General features: G+C 43.7%; 1 protein-coding gene across 1 annotated transcript; it reads left to right on the forward strand.

Moving 5' to 3' along the window:
* The first annotated feature begins 1,486 nt into the window (after positions 1-1,486).
* Positions 1,487-15,440, forward strand: tars1 (threonyl-tRNA synthetase 1). Its single transcript, XM_030358989.1, has 19 exons — positions 1,487-1,644; positions 1,975-2,055; positions 2,258-2,448; positions 2,738-2,861; positions 3,581-3,705; positions 5,153-5,270; positions 5,648-5,712; positions 6,196-6,274; positions 7,294-7,440; positions 8,220-8,318; positions 8,652-8,818; positions 9,135-9,297; positions 11,443-11,580; positions 12,110-12,187; positions 12,448-12,548; positions 12,994-13,098; positions 13,499-13,571; positions 14,287-14,401; positions 14,784-15,440. The coding sequence occupies exons 1-19, from the start codon at positions 1,585-1,587 to the stop codon at positions 14,930-14,932; spliced, it is 2,178 nt and encodes a 725-aa protein (XP_030214849.1). The 5' UTR covers positions 1,487-1,584; the 3' UTR covers positions 14,933-15,440.
* The last annotated feature ends 1,745 nt before the right edge of the window (positions 15,441-17,185 follow it).

The following is a 17,185-nucleotide window of genomic DNA, read 5'->3' on the forward strand; positions in this document are numbered from 1 at the left end:
GACGGCAGAGTCAACCATGCAAGGCGACAGCCAGCTCGTCAGGAGCAGTTAGGGTTAAGTGTCTCGCTCAGGGACACATCAACACTCAGCTAGGAGGAGCTGGGGATTGAACTAGCAACCTTTCGGTTACAAAAATGCTTGTCTCTTTTACAAAATCATACATGGCATGGCCCCTCCTCCGCTCAGAGAATTTGTTAACATCAACATCGGATCACAAGAGGTGTCACGAGAGGGGACTGCATTATTCCATTTGGGAGTAGTGCCTTCAGTCAGTCAGCCTTCTCTGTTGCAGCCTCACGTGAATGGTATAAAATCCAAACATGTATCAGACACCTAAACACATATCAGTCCTTTAGTTCCAATCGGAAACAGTGGTTCATTGATAATATGACCTGCCAGCACTAAACTTGACCTGCCTGCTCTTGCCTCCTTGTGTTAGTGTGTCTGTGAATTTGTTCTGCGTCTTGCAACTTACTTTCTTTGCTTGCTTTGTTGCATGCCGACCGTTTGTTTGTTGTGCATGTACTGTCTGCTTTGGGGGGCTATACTGCCTCGATGTCTAACACATCTGATGTTGCTATAGGTCCTAGTCTACCTTTTTTATTTTGTATTTGTCTGATGCTGACTCTTGTTTGTCCTGCATGCTTTATGTATTTTAATGCTTGAACTACTGAATACTTGTATGTGGTTATAATTAATGTTTTATCTGTTGCTTTTATATGTTCTCTTTTTTTCTTCCTGTTATTTACTTGTATTTGCTTTTTAGGGAGCCTATTGTTACATCTGGCCAAGGACTGCAGATGGAAACTAGCCTTCTGTCTAAATCTGGCATATTTACAGAAATGTTTATTAATATGCACTGTCCCTGTCAAATAAACAAATGAAATAAACAACCTAACATTTCCCAATGGTATTCCACTAATTAATACAACTGATGTCTGACCTTACATGAAAATATTTTGATAGTTATTCATGGTCCATTCCTCTACTCACAGCAAATATGATTTTGATTATTAAATATAGATTATTATTATTCGATTTTACTGAAAAGTTATGAAGTAATGCAACTTAAATGTATTGTAGGCCTTAATTATCTTTTCTAATTGGTCAACCTTACAGGAATTTACCTTCATAGGTTTGCTTATGAAACACGGTCCTATGACATTAAATCTTTTTAAGTAATAGCAACTAAATTATGTATATTTTTTTAGGTTTGCTTGTGAAACCAATATAATATAGATCTATCAAATCAAATATGGGTAGATTTGATTGTAGATCAAGTTGAATAATTCCTATATTGTTTATATTCCTTGCTCTGATGCGTTGCTCTCTTTCATAAAAAGAGGAAAGAAGAAAAAAGTATGTACACTGCTATCACAATAAATATGCGGAGACTTTTTGGAAGAAATATTATAAGTAATATCTATCGAATGAATAGTTATTTGGCCACGCCCCTCTAAAGCAACGTTGCATCAGATTTCCGCAATTTCCGGGCACGTCACTAGCCAGCCGGCTCCTGAGAATTCACAATAGCAGACACGTTTACCTTGAAGTTATCTCTGCCGAGAATCGTTTTGGGTTGGAATGGCCGATGACAGTGTGGTGGACAAAATGAGCGAAATGCAAGTAGACGAAGGGAAAAAGGTGATTATTAAAATGGGCATTATAAAGACCTAACTTTTTTAGCAGCTAGCCTAACTATTAGCAATCTGTCAGCTTCATGCTGTCACAGCCTTGCGTTAGCTACTGTAGCTAGCTCGAATATTAAGCTAAATTCTCTATTTTACACTTCAGAAACCACAAGATAGCTTCCAATGAATCCCCATATGAAAGGACCTGTATGGAACGCTTTCGTTTCTGAAATCTATCAGATTTTGCAGCTACATAATGGCTCGAAACGTTTGCAAGTTATCGTTGCATTCACATTATGTGAATACATATTCTGTGTTAATCGATTTATTTTTACCTTGCCAGAAAGGAGCTGGTGGTGGCAAAGACGGATCGAAGAAGAAGGCTAAAGGTGGTGCAGGGGGAGACTCTGCTGCAAAGGGGGAGGTGAGTTTCATCCATAATTTCTAATCACTTTTGTCATTCATGTATGATGACAAAAGTGTAGCATACAGAAGGGCAGTATAGGAGGATATTGTCATACAATGAGACACGCACACAGTCACAGTTACACGGACATGCACACGGGCACACTGATGTTCAACCATGTTTTCCTCATCATCATGCTGCATGTGTTGTTGTGTTTCAGCTCTCCCCTCCACCAACGTACATTGAGGAGCGTCTCTCTCTCTACACAACGCTTAAAGCTGAGCACGACGCACTGCAGGCCCAGAGGGCTGAGAGTGACAGCAAGCCCATCAAGGTGACCCTGCCCGATGGTAAAGTGGTGGATGGTGAATCCTGGAAGACCACCCCCTATCAAGTGGCCGCTGGTATTAGGTCAGTCTGGGACATGTTTTGCAAGTTTGAACCTTATTCACTGTTGTTCTTTCTTCATGGCTCACCTAGTATAACTTGAGGGCTCCAATGCTATCTTTGGGATCAATGTTCTTCCCCAGCAGACACACACACACACACACACACACACACACACACACACACACACACACACACACACACACACACACACACACACACACACACACACACACACACACAAAACTTTCTTTTGAGTTGGTTATTCGAAAGGAAAAGTCATTTTTTATTTACGTTTATTTTTTTCCTTCAGTCAAGGTCTTGCTGACAACACTGTAATTGCTAAAGTGAACAACAGCGTCTGGGATCTGGATAGACCACTGGAGGAGGATTGCAGCCTACAGCTGCTAAAGTTTGATGATGACGAGGCCCAGGCGGTGAGAATCTTTGACAATATTATTCATATTATTATTAGTATTCAATAGCAGACATAGTATGAAGATACAAAAGAAGTTGAGGCTTATATATTGGGTTCATTTGCAGTTCATCCAATTCTCAGAAGCAATGTTGCATCAGCATCGCATTACCGGGCTACGTTGCCGGAGATAGTGTCGTAGACGGGGTCGACAGTTCATCCTTATCACTAACACAGTTAATGTATAAAATAATTTAACTGCATTGCAAAAAGTACAGTACGCGTTCTGAAATGATTTGCTTCAAGGCCCTTGAAACTGCGTCACCTTGCAAAAATAAATGGAGTCATGTAGCTGTTCATTAATGATGGGATGCAGGTACAGCTGTGCCCTGAAACCAGAGTAGACCCCATTTAATAATAAACAACAATAATGTGCAAACGCTCACTCCTTGATGATGGCATTCTAATAGTGGGATGTGGTTGCCAGCATTCTTGACAACCAAGCCCAGAATGTGTTTTGTTTTTCTCTCTCAACAACTAGGGTGGTGTGAGATTTGAATTTGGTCTTGGGCATGAGAAAACACTTTCACACCAACTGTCTAGCTTCCGGGAATAAAAAGCAGCATATAAATCATTGTTTTCTATATCAGTAAGGCCATGAAATTAAAACGCAATGAATAAATAATGGAACAGATGCTTCTTTGCTCTTGGACATCCGTGTTTTTTTTCGCCTTCCCGCAGGTCTACTGGCATTCCAGTGCCCACATTATGGGAGAAGCCATGGAGAGGGTTTACGGGGGCTGTCTTTGTTACGGGCCTCCCATTGAAAGCGGCTTCTACTACGACATGTTCCTTGAAAACAGCGAGTAAGTCCTAGAGGGCCTTGGGATTGGCTGTTTTGCTGCTTGATCAGTTGTTTTTTTAAATGTGATTGTTTTAATTTTTCTGTGTATTACGCTAATGGGGCCGGTCGTCAAGGCGTGGATATTGTACATAACACTCGCGTTGTCAAACTGGATTTGTTTTTTTTAATTGGCATGATCATCCAGTCAACAGGCTTGGCCATGATGCTTCAAACGAGGGGATTATTATTGCACTTTATTGAAGCATATTACTAGAATACAAATGTTCCAGAATGTTCCAGAGAAAATCTAAACAATATTCACAGAAAAAAATGTAATTTGTTTGACCTTGAGGGGATGCGTTTCCACTCCGAGGCACGCTTAAGTTTGCTGTCTAATTAATTCCTAAATCCCGTTATTGGGTCATTTTATGCTAATGCAACCAGGGGCCGCTTTTAGCTAGCGATGTACAGTGTCATTTTGACTTTGCAAAAGGCTTGCGCAATGTCATTTGGAAATTGCATAAGCCCTCAACTCGGAAATCAGATATTTTTTAATTAATTATTATTTCAATAAATATAACTACTGGATGGAGGCTGCTAAGAATCTGTGGCAGAAACAGATACACCCTCTGAGACGGATTTGGCAGTTTTTTCCTTCCCAGTCAGTGGGATAGTCAGACTTCATAAACTCACGTTTGCAAAGTTCTTGGACAGAGTTCCAACTATTCGCACATGAAAGACTCTTTCAAACTCGTTTGAGATTGGCTTTTCTTTTCATGACTTCCCTTGAATGTAGATCACAACCTTTCACTCTTTCCATTGGTGAAGTTCTGCAAGCTTGCAGACTTTGCCTTTGTGACAAAGCTTATGACTGTATGTTATCAGTTCCTGAAACTGCTGCAGACTCAATTAATGTAGCTGGACTAGGCATGCTATCAGGACTTGTACATCAGAATGCATCATGGGATGTTTTCATGGCGATACTCCACCACTTTGGGACGACCCAAGAGTGTTGTTGTACAGTAAAATCCTAAATAAACCTAAACGTACCGTAACCTAAGCTACGGCTGTCCGATATAGACTACCTTTCTCGTTTGAGCTTTGCTTTTCTTTTCATCATTGAACGTGGATTGCATCCTTTGACTCTTGATCCGTCTCGGACTGTTGAGGAGGGTCGATTTTCGTTGCCTGTTGTACTCCTGTGTTTGTTTTTGTAATCGTCCAGCATGTACAGTGAACGTAAAGCAAGGTCCAACTGACTTAAAATACTGCTGTGAGGTAAAACAGCGATAGGACGATAGAGGGACATATCCATTTACAGAGATTTCTCTCTCCATCAAGAGGGATTTCTCTCTTCTGCCGAGAGGTGAAAGGGAAATCTTTATCAAGAGCGATTTCTCTTGTTTTTTCTCTCGCCCTTTTGTTACTTGTTTGAGTGCAGAAGCTCATCTAAACTGTTCCCCTTGCAGAGGAGTTTCAAGCAATGACTTTCCGGGGCTGGAGAACCTGTGCAAGAAGATCATCAAGGAGAAGCAGCCGTTTGAGAGACTGGAGATAAAGAAGGAGACCCTGCTTGATATGTTTAAGGTTAGTGTGCGCGTTTGACGAAGCAAGAGTACGCTATTTACACAATCTGGGCTTGGCACAAGTAAGCACCAAGGAAAGGCAAGTTTATTTATATGATTTATTTCAAACATTGATGGCTATGCAATGTGCTTTACCACAGAATATGCATACATAAGAATAAAAACCAACATAATTTACATTCCATTTGTTCAAGTATAAATTAATTATTAGTCTATAAAGATGAATGAGATGAATAAATACGTTACATATTTTTTATGTTTATTTATTGATTCTACCGGCATACAAGCACTCTTCTGCAAACATCCTCTCTGTGCACAGCGACTTTTGCATTGCTTTCTCAATCCACTTTCTGTTTCCACCACACCCTCGTTCAACAGTACAACAAGTTCAAGTGTCGTATCCTCAACGAAAAAGTCACCACTCCAACCACCACTGTTTATAGGTTAGTCCACAGCCTAGCCTTTTTGAATATGTACATGCTTCGTGAAATTGAAGTGCTTTCTCCATCGTCCTTCATTTATTCATGCTTAGGAAATAATTGGGTTTTACTTCTAGAATAGCCCTTGTTCGAAATATAGTTTTAAGTAGGATATTATTGACCTGACATGAACTCCGGTTCGCTTATTTTCTATTTGCATTTACCAGCCCTTTTTCGCAGTTCAGGGATTATTATGTGAAGTTTCGTTTTTGTAAGGTTTAATTAGCATAATAATAATTACTGACACTCACCCAACCCTGCACTCTTCAATGATCCCCCTGAACCAGTTCCATTCCAGTACACCTTGTTAAGCGGGTATCCTCTGTGTGTGTGTGTGTGTGTGTGTGTGTGTGTGTGTGTGTGTGTGTGTGTGTGTGTGTGTGTGTGTGTGTGTGTGTGTGTGTGTGTGTGTGTGTGTGTGTGTGTGTGTGTGTGTGTGTGTTGTAGGTGTGGTCCTCTCATCGACCTTTGCCGAGGTCCGCATGTGCGACACACTGGCAAGATTAAAGCCCTGAAAATCCACAAGGTAAACGCAACGTTTATCGCCTTCCGATGTGTAAAAGGTGTAGCGCTATGCCATTGATTACACACCAGATGTAAGCTAAATGTATTATACAGTTGAAGGTGCTGCAGGTATGAGGTGAATCCATCTTGCCTGTCAATAACGGGTGAACGAAATGCGACACCTTCTCACTGGTGGAGGAACACGGGCAGAGAGGATGGGGACATATTTTTGGCGTTCTACGTTCAAAATATTAATCTTTACCGCTCCACTCTCTTCCCATCTCTCAAATCATACCTACAGTACCTTTTTTAATATGCGGGATAAAAGTTGGTATTTCTGTCCTGAGAATGGCCGCTATAAACTAGGGGTGGGAATCTCTTGGCACCTCACGATTCGATTCCGATTATGAGGTCAACGATTCGATTCTGAAGCGATTATCGATGCAACAATTTTTTTGTGCACATTTCCATGCGTGATTTTCAAAAATAAATATATACATCTGGGTTTGCTACTCAGAGTTTGCTAATCTCTTCCTACTTTTGTGATGATCATTAAAGACATCAACAGATGATTTAACTTATCTAATATTTCATAAGAGAAAAAGCTTTTGTCACAAATATGACTTTCTATGAACAATGCAATGATCAATGCAGCTTGCATTATAACACAATATGGAATTATGCAAAAAATAGGTTTCAGTTTTATTTCTAATCTTTCTTTTTTATGTCATTAAAGGAAAAGGTGCTCTTGAATTAGAAGGAGTTCTTGTGTCTGGCTGTGAGTTTGCGCGCATGCTATGCGTAGGCTGAATCGCAATCGTGTCAAGACAAATAAGAGCGGCCAATACACACTGAAGATAAATTCAATAATTTAAAAATTACAAAAAATGATCCCTCTCTGGCGAATAGAATGTTGCAATTATTGCGATTTATTAATTTATCTGCATCGAGACAGAATCGTTCTAGCGAGAATCGCGATGCATCGAAGAATCGATTATTTCTCCCACCCCTACTATAAACGTGTACCCCCTCGTCTCCCAGAGCTCCTCCACATACTGGGAGGGGAAGGCGGACATGGAGACCCTGCAGAGGATCTACGGGATCTCCTTCCCGGACACCAAGCTGCTCAAGGAGTGGGAGCAGTTCCAGGAGGAGGCCAAGAACCGGGACCACCGCAAACTTGGCCGGGTATGAGCGTACCGTTTCTCCCGTTCCCTTTCACCGTTGTGTGTGTAGGCGCTGTACCGCAGTGCTACGGACGATATGCGATATTAATATCGATATTAATCACGATATATGATTTGATACTGCTGCAGCCTGAAGAAACTAGAGTGTTTATTAGTTAAACCATACTTTTTTGTTTATAACCATATTTGTGATAAGGGAAACATTTAATCACATTTAAATATAATCATTTAACTTCACAAACGTGTTTTATCTGCTTCCAACAGAACTATATAAGGTAGCTTGCCTTGTAACCTATTGAAAATAATGTAAATAAAAAAAAAAATATATATATATATATATATATTTTTTTTACTTTATTTCTATTTATTTTTAATATCGAGCATTTATGTCTGATGCTTATCGTTGTAATCGACTTGAGTTTACGAGAAGGTCATTTCACACTCTGATCACAGGGCGGCGTGTTGAGATTCCCGCCGGGACGTTGTAACCGCAGTAACCGTGTTTCCTAACCGCCATGTAAACATCAAACCCCAATTATACCGCCGTGCTTTTCCCCCAGAGTGCGCAACCAAGTTACAACACCTAGTGATGTACTGTTGATCCATGTTAGCGCATGTTAGTTCACTGCTTCAACCCACCCTGGTTGTGTTAACTCGTGCATGGTTCTGTTCGCGTGGTTACTCTGCCCAAACAGTCTCTCTGTGCCAGTCGACCTACTAATGGATGCAAGTTGCAAAAGTGGAAATGAAGGGGTCTTGTCCCGCGTGCCTTCTCTTTAGGAGCAGGACCTCTTCTTCTTCCACGACCTGAGCCCGGGGAGCTGCTTCTTCCTGCCCAAAGGGGCCTTCATCTACAACACCCTGGTCCAGTTCATCCGGGTGAGTCCCAGCTCGCCGCACGCATTAGGTGGAAGACGGAGAAACATTGGTTCTATTGACATCGGCGCTCTCCTTTGAAAACCGGTGTGACTGCTCTTATTCTTTATTCAGCAGCGGGTATGATGAAAGATCATGCACTACTGTTGTCAGTTCACTTTTCATTTCACTCTGCAAGAGAGGTCTTGACAAGTTCCTTAAATGTACTCGGTTATATTTTAATGTAGTCCAAGTAAAGTCGGGACCTGGGCATGATGTCAAAAATATTTCATAGAAAACCTGAACATCTCTCCCATTTATCTTTTTGAATAACACGCCCTTTTCCACCATTGGCAGAGTGAGTACAAGAAGAGGGGCTTCCAGGAAGTAGTCACGCCCAACATTTACAACAGCAAGCTGTGGCAGACCTCCGGCCACTGGCAGCACTACAGCGAGAACATGTTCTCCTTTGAGGTGGAGAAGGAAACCTACGCCCTCAAGCCCATGAACTGCCCCGGACACTGGTAAAGCACGGCAGCCAGACGAATCTCTAACAGCCACGTGGCGATCGACACATCGCCAGGGAAATGTATTTGAATCTTTTTCTCAAAATGTTATGAATGCGTTTTTTGGGGGATATGTTCTCTAGCACGTCAAGGTAATTGTAAAATAGTTATGATACATTTTATAATACATGCACAATGACAATTATACTAACGATGATGATGAGGATGTTGATAATCATTTCGAGTTATATTCTGGTCGGTTCGGTGTTGTTCTGTTTTTGAAGGATTTAATTTTAACCGCTTGTCGTTCCCCCCCCCCCCCCCCCCCCCCCAGTCTGATGTTCGACCACCGGCCGCGCTCCTGGAGGGAGCTGCCCCTCCGCCTAGCCGACTTCGGGGTGCTGCACCGGAACGAGCTGTCGGGAGCGCTGACCGGTCTGACCCGCGTGCGCCGCTTCCAGCAGGACGACGCCCATATCTTCTGCACCATGGACCAGGTAAGACCTCTGCACTAGCGCTCAACGGTTTGGGGAAATAATCCAATTGTGATTGCTTCGACCAATTGCATGATGCTGCATTGAACTAGATTGCAATTTAGTATGCACATTTTTCTTTTTGAAGTTCCTTATGTTCTGTATTATTCACTAAACACAAGCAATAAATCATTCTGTGGTATGACCAACATGACATTGCCAGCAGTCGACATATAAACTGCTCTTTCCTTTAGGCCAGGCCTATGTATGCAGTTGAATTGATCCATGAATTGGTTATTATAACATCTTTATATATCGTAACTATTGAATTGTATTGAATATAAAAAAAAATTAGTTGCAATTTGCCAATCGCGTTCTATTACATCGCTATGTCGGTTTGAAATCGATTAATCGTTCAGGTAGACTCGGTCCGGTTCAGGGGCAAAGACGATGCTTTGTTGCCTCGTTTCCATTTGGTGCGGTTGGCGTTGACGGGGCGGCGCTTTCTCAGGCAAACCGGTTGATGTAAACTCATGTCAGGATGGTGAAGGGTTCCGTCAGTTGTTGGAGCGAAACTCCGCGGGATACTCGCGCCTCTTTGTTGTGGACAATAATAGCGCAGCAGCAACAACTTTGTACTGTCTTGTTTTTTTTTTCACTTTTGCTTTGTTTGTCCCTTCAAATAAAAATAACCCCATTTCCCCTATTCAGTCACTGAATAATTTAGAAACCTCAGTGTTATTGTGAGAGAGCACAACATTGCTTTATATAGACGTGCAACCATATTTCGATGAGTGCTTTCAACTCCTGATTGCACCACATCAGACGTCTCTCATTTGAACATGAAAGTTCCCGCATATACTGCCCCAGTTTGTAGGAAAAGTGTATATTCAACCCACAATGCATTGTTGTTTGATGCGCTTCCTATAGTTGTGTCGGATCACGTTCACACCTCCAGCCACCTCAGCCAGAGTTAAATTTATAGCAGAACAAGACCCCAGTTTTCAAGTTGTGAGTAGAGTTTGTTTGACCGTACCGGAGATCAAGTGAGAGTTTGCACCATCGTAAACAAACGGTACTATGGGGGGAAACGCTCCAGGGTTGGAATCACACGGCGGAGGTGTGAAAGCACCCTCATTTTTCAGGTCCTTGGATTTTTCACCTCTGCTTGAAGGAAACGCTTCAAACAAATACCAACATGTTTTAATTATAAACGGCTCATAAAGATGAATCAATATCACAGGGGAGAAGTACATAACAAAAATATGGCAAGGAAACGTATTAAATAAGATTAACAAAGATATTGCAGGGTTGGTAGAGGGTGTCATTTTTATTGAATTCTGTAGCTGGAGTATCTCAAAATATCCTTTCTACTGTGTGGTCTTATCTTTTTCTGGAAATTATGTCCAACAATAATTGTAATTAGGCTCGTCTGACAGTCAATGCAAAAAAAGAAATCCATTTTGGATTTGTCACCTTCGTAAATTGCTGCTGTCTTTTCACTGGCATACAAACGTGAAGAGTTGTCTTTCCAATTGGAGGCAGCGCAAATGCACAGACAATCACACCCCCACACACGCACACACACGCACACACTGTGTCAGTTATGTCAGCAGTTAGACGGTACAATTACTCGTCTGTTCCGAATTAAAGTTGCCCAAGCTGCCTCTAAATGACATGCAGTTCACGGTCTGCGCGGGTTTGAAAAGGTTACAGCAATGACAATTGTCTTCTTAATGATGTGTTTAGAGTCGGATGACAGACACATTATGTCCCTAGATGGAAACGTGGGTTCAGCACCGCATGTGTACGAAGAGTATGAAAAGTTGGAGCCTAATGGCGTGCAGCCCTTGAGACCGATGTAGCGGCGACATCTAGTTTAAACGCAGAAAGTTTTTCGAGTGTTTACCGTCACTTCTTCTCTTCCGAGCTTATTTAGCAGAAGCTTTTATCCAGAGAGACTAACGGTGAAAATAATACACATTCTAATGAGCAGATATGTGCAAGTGCGTCTTCCTCAAGGATGCCTACAGGTACACTGTGGACATGGCGGGAATTGAACGCAGAACCCTTTCCCGCTGGGAGTAGGAGCACCCTGACATCCACTAAGGTCCCCCGCCCTCCACCGAGCCACGTGAAGGGTGACGTGTCGGTGTGATTCGTCCTCAGATCGAGGAGGAGATCAAGGGCTGCCTGGACTTCTTGCGCACCGTGTACCAGGTGTTTGGCTTCACCTTCAAGCTGAAGCTCAGCACTCGGCCCGAGAAGTTCCTGGGGGAGCCCGAGGTGTGGGACAAGGCAGAGAAGGTGAGCAGGGGAACCATATGGAGGTCGTTCTCATTTTGATTCGGTTTGCGGGGTCTGTCTCTAGCTTCGCCTCGCTAGGCTTTTGCAAGGCGAAGAGGCAGTTTTGAAGTCTCGAGGGTGGAATTACGACAAATATTTATAGGCAAGTATTAATTTAGCTCGACTTTAATTATTCAAAGGTAAACGCAAGCCAAGCTTGACTAACTACCGCTGTGTAGCATTGTAGACATGCTCTGACTGATGCTACTAATGGAAAACATAAAAATGATAGAATGCGTATTGTATTGTTAATTAGTCCCCAGGTGCTTTTTCAATCGGCTGCATGCGATTTGCCGTGCAAACATATCGATTTTCTGCAGATTTATGTCAATTATAACATTGAGAATAAACACTATTATTGCAATTTATATTTTCTCTTTCCTAGAAATGCAAATGTGTACTTTGAACAGTGTTGAAGAAGTACGAAGAAATCGTTATGCATTGCAAAGAGTTTGGTCACTTGTCGATAACGATTGTTAAACCATTGCAGCAACTGGAGAACAGCCTGATCGAGTTTGGGGAGAAGTGGATTCTCAACCCAGGCGATGGTGCCTTCTACGGTCCAAAGGTACGCCCAAACAGCCACGCCACGTACGCCTCAAACACAGAAACCCCAATTATGTCTCAGAAACCACCACCCGCTGAGGCCCCAAAAACAGAAGCTCAACTAACGCCTCAGCAGTGCCAATTATGTCAACAACAAAAAAAAGCAACCCCACCAAAGCCTCAAAAACCGCAACCCTTTTAAAGCCTCAAAAGACGAAGCATATGGAAGAATCCAAAAACTGTCATTTTCCTCCTCTTTCCTCCTTTCTATTTCGCTCGCAGATCGACATCGAGATCAAAGATGCGATCGGCCGCTACCACCAGTGCGCCACCATCCAGCTGGACTTCCAGCTGCCGATCCGCTTCAACCTGAGCTTCGTCAGGTACAACACTGCATATCTTCTCTGCCCCCCCCCCCCCCCCCTCCCTCTGAGGATGCCAGCCGCCTCACACTCTGGGGGGGAACGGTTTTTCGATAGAGATGAATAAAGATAGCCTTGATGATTCAGTGTGAGGTGTTCATGGTGTCGCAGTGGCCATGAATTAGATTGGCATGCTGCAGTGTGACACACACACACACACACACACACACACACACACACACACACACACACACACACACACGCACACGCACACACAGCCCCCTGCGGTAAACCGTGACAGTCGGTATTACCCGGAGTAACTGTGCCTGTGATTTATTTATGGTACTTATTGTGTTACGGTTCCCGTGTGTTGTACATATTGTGCAACTCACTTGTTTGTATCCCTCTCGTATTCTGCCCCTTTTCCCCCCATTCTCCGCGGCCTCTGTTCCTGTCTGTCGTGCAGCCACGACGGCGATGACAAGAAGAGGCCGGTCATCATCCACCGAGCGATCCTGGGGTCCGTCGAGAGGATGATTGCTATTCTGACGGAGAACTACGGCGGCAAATGGTTCGCATCGCTAATCACCGCCATTGTGTTTTTTTTTCTAGGTTTTTTTTATGCAGATTTGTGTATCAGGTTGACACCAACGCTCGCTTATTATTCATGCGGGGGGGGGTGCGCGCTACGGGAGGACCTCAAAGCGCTCTTGTTGACTTTATAACAAATTCCACCCTGGGAATGTACTGTTTGTTTGGTTGCAGCGGGTTAAAACCCGTTTTTGTTTTTTCCTTAAACGACAATGAAAAAACGCCTCGTTATAATCTCCATATTTAAGCGGCATAAACAAATCAGAGGGCTGCTCTATTGTTGCCGGCGTAAACACTTGAGCTCCCCGCGGACGCCATCTTGTCTGGGCCGCGGCGCCCGAGACGCTGAATGTAAATGTGGCCTTTGTCTCCCATCACAGGCCTCTGTGGCTCTCTCCCCGCCAAGTCATGGTCGTACCGGTGGGACCCACCTGCGAGGAGTACGCCCAGAAGGTAAACCAGGCCGCCCCCAATGTCACGGCTCAACCATTAAAAACACCCCGCACGAGTTGGAATTAGTTGGGTCATTTCTCTGTACCGTTTTGTGTAACAAATGCGCTCCGGATGAATTCAAATGAATAGCACTCGAAAGGGGAAAGAACAATCAAACAAGAGCCACGACCACGAGGTTAGGATGCACCCGGGGGTGGGGGTGCCGGGTGGGGGTGCCGGGTGGGGGGATTGGGAAGAGGGGGTCGGGTTGGTTGGGTGGGGGGGTGGGAAGAGTGTTCCGTTTGGGGGAGTTAGGTGCGTTTGGTGCGGGAGGGTATTGGGTTTGAATCGAGGCTGCTGCTGCTGCTGCGGCGGCGGCGCCCGGATATAAGGTCGCGCTGCCAAACGGAACAGCCTTTTAAAGGGAGCCGGCGATGAGGGCCGCGTGAAGAGCATGTCTCTTTAAGATGCAGCGCGGTTCGCCGTCTCCAGTCCTCAGGGACGGCGCTCCAGACGCAAGGTGCCCCGATATTTCCACGCGTCGGATCGCCTCGGCTCTCGAGACGAGGAGAAGGACGCGCTTACAAAAAAAAAGAGCGAACACGTCTGCTCTAATAGCACCGGAGACGTCTTCCTCTACGCCTCCTTCTTTTTATAGTCATCGGTGCGTTGTTGTAGTTTAGCATGCGTGGGCTTATGTATAATGTGTGTGTGTGTGTGTGTGTGTGCGTGGCAGGTCCAGAAGGAGTTCCACGCCGCGGGGCTCATGACTGACGTGGACGTGGACCCCGGCTGCACGCTCAACAAAAAGATACGCAACGCTCAGCTGGCCCAGTACAACTTCATCCTGGGTCAGTCACGAAATCACTCTGTCTCCGGTTTACCCCTCTCCTGCTTCTGTCCACGCTCGCTCACTCGCACTCTCTGTTCTACTTTCAACGTCTTCCCTTCAATCTGTCTCTGTATCTCTCTTGCTCCCTCTCTTGTCTTTCTCTCCCCCCCTCACTCATCCCCTCGCTCTCTCCCCTCTGTCTCTCTCCCCCCCCCCCCCCCCCCCCTATTTATCTGTCTCTGTCTACAGCTCTCGCTCTCTCTCCCTGTCTGCCACTCTCTCTCTATCTCTCACTTTTTCTGTATGGTGTGTCTGCACCATCACAACCGCTAACCAATTACCTTTTTTTTTTTCTCCCCCCCATCCTTCCTCGCATCGCTGCCCTACTTGTGGGGCTGAAGTGGTGGGAGAGAAGGAGAGGACCAGCGACACGGTGAACGTGCGCACCCGCGACAACAAGGTCCATGGCGAACGCAGCGTGAAGGACTGCCTGGACCGCCTTCTGCAGCTCAAATCTTCCCGGAGTCGGAACGCCGAGGAGGAATTCTGAGGAGCCTTTTTTTTTTTTTTTTTGCTTAATCCTAAACTTCAGCTTTTTGGGGTCATTTAGGTCTGTCGGGGAGTGGGGTTAAAGGAACAAACAGTTGCCTGGTCTTGAATGATTCAATCAAATTTTCTATGGAAAACATCTGTGATCAAATTTCAGTTTCTTCCTGTCTGTATGCCACGTGAACGTCAATGTCACTCCAATGTCATCGCCTTCATGCAATGAAATTCCCGCTCTGCTCGCAAAGACAAACACATTTAGCAGCTTTACACAATCGTTCTGTACAATGAAGATATAATTCATCTTGTGCTCGTCTAACTGTTTCATAAAGGTCCTAGCTGTTAGGAGCTAACGGTTACATAAAGCTCTTAACTGTTGCATAAATCAGGAATCAGGAATATGAATATGATGATGTGTCATGTGGACTTAATGACCGTTTATATGTCTCCTCTTCAGGGAATTGTTCACGAGTTATACTTTTGATACAATTAAACCATTTCACCTTTAGTGAGTGTTGGCTGGCTCAATGCTGTCTGCACATTTTTTCTGCTGGACGAATCGAATCTATGAAATTAGTTGGAGATTGAGCCTGTAACCTAAAGAATCATATGGTGCAGGGTCTCCCCTATGTGTGTCAGCGTTGCCTTTATATCGGTGTTTCAAACCATTTGTTTTCATTACGTCCAAATAGTACCAATGTATATCAAATTATTTGCAGTTATTAGGCCTGTGGGCCTATATAGAAGATGGATGGTCTTTTTTGGACATCTCTGGAAATGTGGCTTTGCCTTCTCAGTCCATAAAAAGGTATTACACAATAGACAAATATGTATCAAACTTCATACGACGATGAATCAAAGAATATATAATGAAATATAGTTGAATAATAGGCTTCTGGGTTGACAATGATTACGGTTCTTCATTCATGGAGATAATCAGCAGACATTTACCGACAAGGAGATGGATGGAGATCACCAAATACCAATGGGGAATCATTTTTCATAATGATTAATATATGTTCATCAGTCAAAAATAAATAGGCAAACATTCAGACTGAATAGCTTAATCAAAGATGTGTATTATTTTATGCTTAGAGCGTAAAGATGCAGCCCTTTGAAACGCACATATTTGGGTTGGTTTGATTTTAAAGGTTAATCCTATAGCAAATCCGGTTATTAATTAATTAAATTAATTCATTTATTATACACGACTCGATCTTCTAGCTCACAGCCAATCATAGCGTCGTCGTTATAATTAGCTAATTTCGACGCACACCTATGTCAGCCGCACGCACCTCTGTATTAAATAAGGCAAGTTGGTATTTTTTATTGTTATAAGACTGAAATATATTGTGATTTTGTTTTTTGTTGAGCGAAGCTACCGATTTATAAAAATTACCCGCCGTTGCTTGGTTCTGTTTTTGAGTAATCTTTTGAAACGTGGCCTGCAACTGGGGAGCAGCGAGCAACCCAATTGGTTTTAGGCCTATTGTAGGAGCTGGTTGAAGTGGTTGCAATGTGTTTGGGCTGTTCGCTTCAGGTGAGCCTCGTTATGGATTAATGCCCCGCACATACTACTCTCCTTATCTCCTCCCAAACAGACTCTTGCTATCGAAGTCCGGGTTTTTTCCCCTCAAACTCTACATGCGTTCCACCGGTGTTGCCAACACGGATTTACTGATGTTCACTGCACTGAAGAGTTTGCCCATGCAGTCCTTTTGATCTGGTGGTTCTAGTGCTCCGGTTCCTTGCCTGTTGTCGTACAGCTCTACTCAACTGTCAGTTCCATGATACTCAGCCACACTTTGTCACGCTCTGCCTGTACCAACAGTAACACAACTCGGTCTACTAAGATGATTCCCTTTCGGTAGAGACCCCCCCTTGTAGTTCACATCATGAACACCATGATGCTCTTATTTTCCAACAAATCACCCAGCTATCATGCAGCCCATCTAGCTAGTTCAAGAGTACTAGGAGGCTCGCTTAATCGGTCGATAACCCCCCCAATGTTCTCTCAGTGATCAAGTATGTTGCCATCGTTCGAGTGAAGAGGGACGTTTAGACGAGTGGCCATGGTGCAGAGAATGAGATGAGAACTGAAAAACATTTTGTCCTTTAAAGGGAGGCCACCAATCAAACAACCACCGACTAGCACCCGTCTTCGTGGAAGGTTGGCCGACGTCAGAGTTTCTTTTGGGAATATCTTGACTGAGTCAGGCATTTTGTAGTTGTAGCACTTCATTGCTTCAATAGAACT

This window comes from Gadus morhua, chromosome 6 (genome assembly GCF_902167405.1).
Source record: "Gadus morhua chromosome 6, gadMor3.0, whole genome shotgun sequence".
Taxonomy (NCBI): domain Eukaryota; kingdom Metazoa; phylum Chordata; class Actinopteri; order Gadiformes; family Gadidae; genus Gadus; species Gadus morhua.

Coding starts and splice junctions, on each gene's coding strand:
- tars1 (XM_030358989.1), top strand. CDS start 1,585: ATGGCCGATGACAGTGTGGTGGACAAAATGAGCGAAATGCAAGTAGAC. Junction 5,713..6,195: donor CCAACCACCACTGTTTATAG/GTTAGTCCACAG, acceptor TGTGTGTTGTAG/GTGTGGTCCTCTCATCGACC. Junction 13,099..13,498: donor GAGAACTACGGCGGCAAATG/GTTCGCATCGCT, acceptor CTCCCATCACAG/GCCTCTGTGGCTCTCTCCCC.